General features: G+C 28.4%; 1 protein-coding gene across 1 annotated transcript in view; it reads left to right on the forward strand.

The window, feature by feature from the left end:
- Window positions 1-4,931: 4,931 nt before the first annotated feature.
- Window positions 4,932-9,553, forward strand: part of LOC100569698 (protein split ends-like) — a 10,953-nt gene continuing 6,331 nt past the window's right edge. The window contains exons 1-6 of the mRNA XM_029491009.1: window positions 4,932-4,945; window positions 5,008-5,134; window positions 5,210-5,512; window positions 5,940-6,142; window positions 7,002-7,212; window positions 9,073-9,304. Coding sequence (XP_029346869.1) covers window positions 4,932-4,945; window positions 5,008-5,134; window positions 5,210-5,512; window positions 5,940-6,142; window positions 7,002-7,212; window positions 9,073-9,304 — 1,090 coding nt within the window. The remainder of the gene's footprint in view (window positions 4,946-5,007; window positions 5,135-5,209; window positions 5,513-5,939; window positions 6,143-7,001; window positions 7,213-9,072; window positions 9,305-9,553) is intronic.

The following is a 9,553-nucleotide window of genomic DNA, read 5'->3' on the forward strand; positions in this document are numbered from 1 at the left end:
TCCCCCCTCCGGTTCTCGATATCATGGAAAAAAGGTATGTTAAATCACATAAGTACACAAAATATTATTATAATTCAAAACAAAAAAATAATTCTTGGGTAAGTGTTACTTGTGGTGGATGGAACATAGGTGGTACATTCTTCCCTTCTGCTTTTAATTTTTTAGCATTACTTAAATAGTCAGATGTACATGCAGGAACATAACATTTGTCAGGCATATTAATATTAGGACTAATACATATGAAATATGAAATATCTTTAAAAAAAAATAATAAGTTTTAGGTATATGGTAATAGTTCTACAGTGTGTCGAATAATAAAATAAAAATAAACAATGTTCATCAATATGTATGTTTATTATTCAAAACAAACATACTGAAATAGACCATATTGCTCACAAAATATTTCCGAAACCGGTCTCCTTAGCGCTTCTTTGTGGACAATTGTACTCATTTATTTCTCATACGTACAATTTATAGTAACTACACCGTTTTACCTACATCGTGGTCATGACAATAATAATCTAGACTAAAGATTAAAGATATACAGGTTTCTCAACGACCCTATGCACATACATAACAAAAGTGATGCGCGTAAATGTTGATCCTATCACTGCGCATTGCAATAATTTGGTGCTAATTTTTTAAATGCCATAATCATTTTGCTAATTACAATAGTATTGACGTATTGTCTTTTATGGATAGTAATGTAGTAGATATATTACTATATTAGTACCTATAATATAGGTGGCAATAGCCATCCCGTTATCCCAATAAATAATTTATAAAATATCTGGCTTAGGTACTGTCTGATTTTATACATCTCTTATAAGTAATTAATTATTAATACCTAGTTATTAGTTTAATTGTAATTATTAAACTATACATATAAACTTCATATATTTATAATAATTAATATTATATAATTAAAAGACTAAATATGATCTTAAAAACTGTACAATTTTAACACAAATAAGTTCTATAGTACATACATATAAAATTATTAGTGTTTTTCGGGGTTAAAAAAAATATGTTCTAAACGCACCTAATTTTAAAATTAAAACTTGTATTTTTTAATTTAGCAATTAATGAAACATTTTTAAACAAATTTTTTTACAAACTTTTAGTATGAGCCAAAAAGCCAGTTAATGTACCTACATTGTATGACTTTCGACTTGCGTGAGTCGTTTGACAATTAGACAGTTTGACATTGATAAATTATGTATTATTTAATATTTTCATTATTTGGTTTTATACATTCAAAATCAAGAAATCCTTTGGGTGTCGAGAAGTGCTCAAAATTGGTAACTGTTTTTAAGCATCTCAAAAAGTAATATTATATTATAGTATATTAATATATGCCATTATGTTAAAATAAGTTTTGTTAATTTTAATTTTAATTTTTAAGCATCTCAACATTCTCAACAAGTAATATTATATTATTATATATGAATGTATTATGTCATTATATAAAACCTAGTACCTACCCAATGGCCCAAGTTGCCACGGGTTAATTAATAAAAAAAAAAAAGCCTAAAGAGGAAATTTTTGTTGTATTTTTTAAATATTTAATATAATTGTATAATATAATCAATGGTAAACCAGTAAATAAAGCAAATAATGCAATTATGTACAAATCCAAGCCTAGCAATAAAATATTTTATCTTATTATTCATCATTATTGTTAATTGTTTTGCCCAAATGTGACGTCATATCACTAAACATGTGGGCTACATAATTGTTCATGTACTAGTATATGATAAGGCGCGTCTATTAGTTTATATGGTCGAAGTTTAGACCCAAAGTCACCCATATTATGTAATATGTAAACGTTTACCAGAACTTAGGCGAGATTCGCAACGCGGGGTCGGCTTGTTTACCATTCCCTATTACACGTATGCCACGCCCCCTCTGGAGACCGTGTTCAAGGCCACAATCACCCGATTCGGCCAATTCACGGAGTTTCATACCCCTGGTACGAGGGAAGGAGTATTGATAGAGGTGTTGTTGTGACTTCGTGCTGGCTTCCCCCGTAGCCAACATATTGTTTGTGTTACTCGTAGATAGATGATTGAGGATGAAGAAAGTAGGTAACACGTTTAATTTGAGTTGAGATATGATTTGTTATTTATTGAGCCGAAAGAAGAATTATTACTTTTATAATTTTGACGAAGGGGGCCGGTTTTGCTCAGGGGTGGATCCAGAAATTTTCTGAGGGGGGAGGGGCACACATTTTGAGGACATTTAATTATATTGGTCTTCCGATTTTTTGCAGTTAAACCATTTAATTCCATTGAAGTTAAAATTGTATAATGATAATAATAAATGAATATTCTTTAAAATACTACATACTAACTATAAATGTATTACCAATTTATAATTTCTGAGTTCTGTTAAGTTCATCTTAACCACATAAAAGTTGTTTAATGTTTTGTATTAACTTATTGAAAAATGATAGCTAGTTCAATATTATATTTCGATAACGACGATCAGACGATAACGCCATAGCGGTGTGCTGACGGTGTAGCGCGTTGCCTGAAAATATTTTGAATGTAATATTTATTTTTAGATTTAAAATAAATATTAACCACAATAATAGCAAAAATAAACATGCTGAATGTAGATAATATTATACAATAATATGTGATTTCATATATTAAGATTATAACCATCGTGGGCGGCGATTCAAGGTTTAAAAAAGCGTTGTACTGTCCGTCTTACAACGAGATTATTATTTTATGGAAACATTTTTACAACTAAATACAGACTGAGGAGGATCCGCCCACTGGTTTTGCTGCAGTCGTAACGACGGTTGACGGTGTCAAAGGGCCGGTCGTCAAAGACCAATAAGGGCACGGGAGTTCGGGATCGACGCGGCGGCGGTGCTCCCGTGTCGATCGTCGTTCGCGCGGGCACGCCGCCCGGAGGATAAGGACTAGGATCCTATCGCGAGTGGGTCGGGAGCGGACGTGTGTGCACGTCGAGAGCCGTTACGAGAGAGATCGAGCTGCGCCCGGCACGCCGCGACGTCCGTGGAGACGCCGTGACGTCATGCTGAACTCGGGTTGGTGTCGCCAACCGCTGCAGGGGGACCGTAGAGAGGGAATATTGTGGCGATGGCCCGCCACAACAGTATAATTGTAATGTGAAGAACATTGTTTTCTAAGATTTTAGTGTTTCCTCCAAGTCTGAGGAATTATAATATTATAATATGTATATAAAATATGCGTGCAGTAATCTAGCGATCATGTCTGTTTATTTAGTCATGGTAATAACCTCAGTTAAAAACGTGTTCTAAACAATAACCAAAATCAAGATACGTTGTAATGCTGACGTGTCATCAACGAATTTGGTTATTCGGTCAATTTCTCAGGTAGCGATTTTACTAAATTAATAACGATTAAACGAAAAACCGCAGATACTTGGAATTTGCACCATATGTTTATTTTATTATTTTCTTTGCTTTCTTAAAAAAAATTTCAAAATATTTTAACTCGTGTCAAGTGGTTTACGGACATTTTCAATTTTCAATTTTTTTAGTTTTTCTTTTCAATAGTCATAAATAGTAATTTTATTTGTTGGATCAAAAACTTGAAGAATTCAGTACAAGGTTCCTCACACATTGGTACAATATCAGCTTAAAATATTAAAAATATGTAAGCAAGATTTTTTTATAATTTTTTTAAGTTCAAATTTAGACATAATTTATCAAATTGAAAATTTACAAAATAATTCGTTGATAAAAATGTATAAAATGTTCTACTTTTATACCTAAGAATTGAAAATTTAAAACAAGATTCCATGTAAGTAAGTTATTCTGTAACCTAAAAATCTAAAAAAATATATAAACAGTTTTTTTATAGTTATTTTATGTTCAAATTTGGAGTAAATTACATATTGAATAACCAAGAATAACAATGTAAATGTTGGTGCCTAATATAAAATATCCTAGACTGACAAATCGTTTTCGTTCAGAACCATTTTTTGTAAACAATGTTATTATATCATTCAATTCAAATTTAATACCATCCATTATACAGTGAACTACTTTAACCTACTGTGAGGGCAACATCCACTTTTTTGTTGTTATTTTTCCTAATTATTTTGACAAGTAATGTGAATTTTTAGTTTTAAACTGTTAAAAGTATCAACCAAATTTAATTTGCTATCAGAAAACATTCTCAAAGTTGAAAATTGAAGCATTTTTTCTACTATTCGTGTATTTAGACACTAAAAATTAAAAAATACCAAAGAACACAAATTTGTAAAATCAATAGATACATTAATTACTCAGCTCAAATTAAAAAAATTACTAAACTAGGTAAAATAATAATTTTTTTGTAAAGTTTGTGAGTTTGTGAATGTATTACATAAAAGCCTTGGAAAATAATTTTTCCGTGAGCAATGCAATCTTCTTTTTGAAGGGATGAATGATTGTTATTTGCTTATAGAATCACAATATTCATTACTTATTTCCATCATTACCTTAATTCATATATATATTATATCTATTCATATATTGGTGTATACACTATAGTTAATTTGTAAAAACATCACTGCATGCATACATTGTTATTATTAGACAGTCATGGTTTTAATTTAAATTTAAGCAAAAAAGATATTGTTATTTATAGATAGGATAACTATAATTATTTAATATTAATAAGTTATGCAATATCTTCAATTTGTTTTTGTTTAATTTATTTTTTAAAATATAGAAGCTTGACTAGGAGAATCACTTGTTACTGGCATGTTATCAACAAATATTGAAAGAAAAATAGATCTGAGTTTACTATTCTCGTGGTAAGTAATTTTATAAAACTATGAACAATTTTTTTGTCTATTTGAAATATAATATATTAGTATATATTTTAGATACAGGGCTTAATGATTGTTCACCTCACTTCAACATAGAAAAAGATACAATAGCCAAAATGGAGAATTATGGGTTAGAAATAATTTTTTATAAATATGAATGTATGTGTTAACCTAAAATTATTTTTATTATAGATTAAATGAAATTGACAAATTCGGTTTTATCACCAATTTATCAAGAACTCTTTACATTGGTAACTTAAAGGAAAATATTGATGATGATACATTATTTAGATATTTTGGAGAATTTGGACAAATTATTGTATGTACATTTATATATACTTTTATAGTATTGTTTATTTGTATTTATATTAAATATATTTATTTTTGATTACAGAGCATTAATATTAAAAGAGTAGAATATGTTGGTGGTAGACCAAATATATATGCATTCATTAAATACTTTGATAGCAACAATGTAATTATTGCCATACTTAAAATGAATGGTGTAAATATAGAAGGTTGTCGTATAAGTTTGGGTTTTGGAAAAACATATCCATCAAAATGTGTTTGGATCACCGGTATTAATGAATTAGGAGATAATAATAATCTTCTGCAGATTTTTGTAACTGAATTTGGCTCCATTGAAAATTATTTGATTGATCGTATAAATAAACGCGCATTAATATATTTTAAAGAGGTAAAATTTAATTTTATTATTTATTTATTAATTTTTGTATATGAATTTTAATAAGATGTCAAATTACTTAGAAATTGTTAGCAAAAACCATTTTACTTGAAAAACAACCACTTAGTTGTGAATATATTAGACAATAACTTTAAAAAAAAATTAGTAAGTGGATGTCGCTCTGCTGTACAGTAGATTTCTGTATAATGGATGGTATTAAACTTGAATTCAATGATATAATATCATTGTATATGAAAAACGATTCTTACAGTAACCCACTTGTAACCTACTGTATAGCAGAGCGACACCCACTTGCCCACCTATTTTACCATAAATGTATTATATCAAATTATTTATTTATTTGCATCTGTTTAGTGTAGTCATAATTTTGAAAACGTTCTCAGAATTTCTAAAAAAAACTTTTAATTTTATGTTTCAGTTTGTAGACTCAGAAGCAGCTATTAATAAAATGAAGAATCGTCTTATAAATGGTTTATATTTGCGTAGTGATTATGCATCTATTGAGTGTCAAAAAAAATTTGCTGAATTCTTCCATAGGCCAAATGATAACATATATTTATCAACACCTCTGAATAATGTTCACATTCAAAATACATCAATTTCTAACGTTAATAGACAAATGTAAGTGAAATTCAATGGAAGCTTATCAGAGATTTTTATAATTTCCCTAATATCTGTAATTTTTCACATTTATCATACACTTATTTTAGCTTTGCTTGAGTCTAAATGCTTGAATTGCCAAGTGCTATATAATATGTCCACCATTATTTTTTTTTAAAGGTTACAGTCTTTAAGACGAGCCCTCCAAGTAATTTCTCTCCATCTATCTCAATCTTCTGCCACTACTTACCAAGATACTTCTGATTCCTCTGATCTTGAAACTCACACTTTACGGTTTTCCAGTGGCGAATTCTCTAGGCATGCTTAAAAATAAAAATGTAATTAATAAAAATAAAAACATTATTTTTTCATCAATAATATACGTATTTAAAAAAATCCTAATGCATTACAGAATTTCATTTATTTCTGTTACACTTCACTGTGTTTATCTTTATTCTAACATTTACCCACAGAGCATACAATAGATGTGTGCACAAGCTATACGTCGCTTATTATCGCTGTGAAATACTGGTTATTCTGAAACCTTTAGCCACGGTACTAATCACCCCAGGACATGCTCAGTCGGTTGCGCTTTGTCAATATGGTAACCAATAACATACAACAAAAATTAAAATATTTACAGTTACATAATAATATTATATGTACTGTATATTATATTAAGGGGATAAAGAAGGGGGTAGGTACTGAAATATATGCTGGGCATCAAGGTTAAAGGTTAATATGATCCTAATCTTATTAAAATAATTAATATTTATTTTCATCTGACAACTTTTCAAGCATGTTAAAAAAGAATTTAAAGCATGTTCAAATGTTATATTTCTTATTGATACAGCAATTATAATTTTTTTATAATATCTAGGCCAGCAGTAAGTCATGTTGAGACGGATAGTACAAGTATTGCTTCCAAGGAAATTACATCAGAAATTATTCTGATCTATAGTATTTGGGTTAATGGTATTGCAGATTCAGTCACTAATGAATATTTAGAATCTCATTTTAGTCAATTTGGACCCATTCAAAAATGTTTAATTGACCGATCCAACAAATGTGCTTTGTTGTGTTTCCAAGAGGTAATTAATATTCATATTAATTGTATTTTTATTGATTTACATACTACACATTGCATATTAGTATATTACTACAGTCATCACTAATAGAATTTAGATACTGAATATTCTGATTCATTAACATGTTAGGTTAGGTTTTTATATTTTAGATTTAGAGTGGAACAATGAGTATATTGATTTTATAACTTATGTTTATATTTTTCCTCTCAATGAGTCATCATATATTGGGTCTTATTATTTTGTTGTATTTCAAAAATATTATACTTGTAGAGTTTTACGTAAGTACCTATATTATTATATTTTATATACAGACATTTTCAAAATATTTAAATTCATCTAAAACTTAATAATTACAACGTTTTAATCAAATATTGACTCAAAAATTAATAACAATAAAATATGATACTAGCTGTCCTGCCCGACGTCATCCAGACCAAAGTTTCGTATTTTTAATAAATATATTTGTACAACATTTATACGCCATATTTCTTCTAGTTTATTATATTATAGCTGATCCTGCATTAGTGGCGTAAATTGGTCTGAATTGTTAGGGTTGCAATAAGTTTCTAGGTTGGACAGACTTTTGGGGGGGATTAGCCTCCCACTACCCCCCTCCCCCCTAAAATGTTTTATTTTATTCTATATTTCTCATTACAAGTAGGTACATAAACTCAACAGAACTATTTTAACCTTAAAGGCTTAAACACATATTGTCATATTGTATCTATTGGTAATTGGTATATATTATGAATATGCACTATTTAATAGGGTAATAATTACTTATCGATTACCTTCAATAAAATATGTATAATTTTCTTAAAGAATATATGAATACATAAAATACAACAATTCTTTTATTTTATAAAATTAATATAATAGCTGCCATTTAGATTTATAGGTAACTAGTTACAGAATTTTCACTTTGAATTAAGGTAGAAGTATTTAACAAAATATCCTGAAATATTTAATGATATGAAATTATTTATTCACTATATTTAGGCACCATTTTTAATCTTTTTCCTGGGAAATGAAGGTTTTCTTCAGATAAGCTAACATTTTTCTAAGCATTTTTATTAGTATTTTTCTAATAAGCAGGTACAACAATATTAGTACCAAAATAATACAAAAAATGTATACCAAAATAAATTTAATTTGCTCAATAATATAATATTACCTTAATAATTAATTTAAAAATTGACTTACAGATCAAATATAAATTGTTTTATTTGTCAAAAATTGTAGTTTTAATATTATATAAATCAGTAATATATTTGAAGGGGTATTTTAAACTTAATGCATACTAAATATGTGTACTAAACAATTATACGAATTTAAAGAAAAATAGGCACTTTCGACTTTTCGATATTTGTACAATAAATTTATCCATTTTAGCAAGCTGTCATAACACTTAAATTTTGGATCGTTCACGGATAAGAAATAAATACATGTATAAAACAAACAAATAATTATTTTAAACTATGAAACACGTTTTCACTATCAGCTGCCATTAAGACTTGAGTCCACTGATCACAATAAAATTTAAATGTCCATATTGGTATAATAATAGAAAATGGTTAATAACAAAACTATTAATAAATGTGGAAATTATATAATATTATAATAATTCCAGTGCTTCAAAACAAAGTTAAATGTTGGTTCTCAAAATATAAATTAGTTAATTTATTATTATATTGATATTTTAATTTTTCGAAAACTGATACTCTTGCGACCCCAGTTTACGCCACTGTCCTGTACACTTTGTTGCCCTTAAAAAGATCAAATCATAAAAAAATTATGATTGTTCAACTTACTTTTGACATATTATTCTAATATGACTAATTCTTTTTATTATTTATTTTACAGGAATCACATGCAAAGTATGCTGCTTTTGTAATGAATGGCAGTTATTTAGAAAATGAAAAAATCCATGTCCATCTAGCATCTAAATCTGCTAGTGACGTACCTAATATAAATAATGATAATGAAACTATTCAACTAAAAGATAACATGGCTCAATCATCACCTTACAATACACGTCATGTGGATCTTTCTGGCAAATCTGCAATTAATGATGAAACTGACCCAATAAACATCAGTAATCCACGCAATAATTCAACTAATGTTAATAATGCTCAGCACACATCACAGCAAAAATATTTAAATACCTGTAATACTGACATTACTAAATATTCTTCAAAAACACATGATATAAACAACAGTCCAATTACAATAATAGTCAAGGAGTATCCCCCAGAGAGAATCACGCCTCCGACACAATATGTTAATTCTGATATATTATCGCTACCATTGCCCGAGTTCGCTAAAAATATTTCTAAGGAATTAA

Source organism: Acyrthosiphon pisum, chromosome A2 (genome assembly GCF_005508785.2).
Source record: "Acyrthosiphon pisum isolate AL4f chromosome A2, pea_aphid_22Mar2018_4r6ur, whole genome shotgun sequence".
NCBI classification, from domain to species: Eukaryota; Metazoa; Arthropoda; class Insecta; order Hemiptera; family Aphididae; genus Acyrthosiphon; species Acyrthosiphon pisum.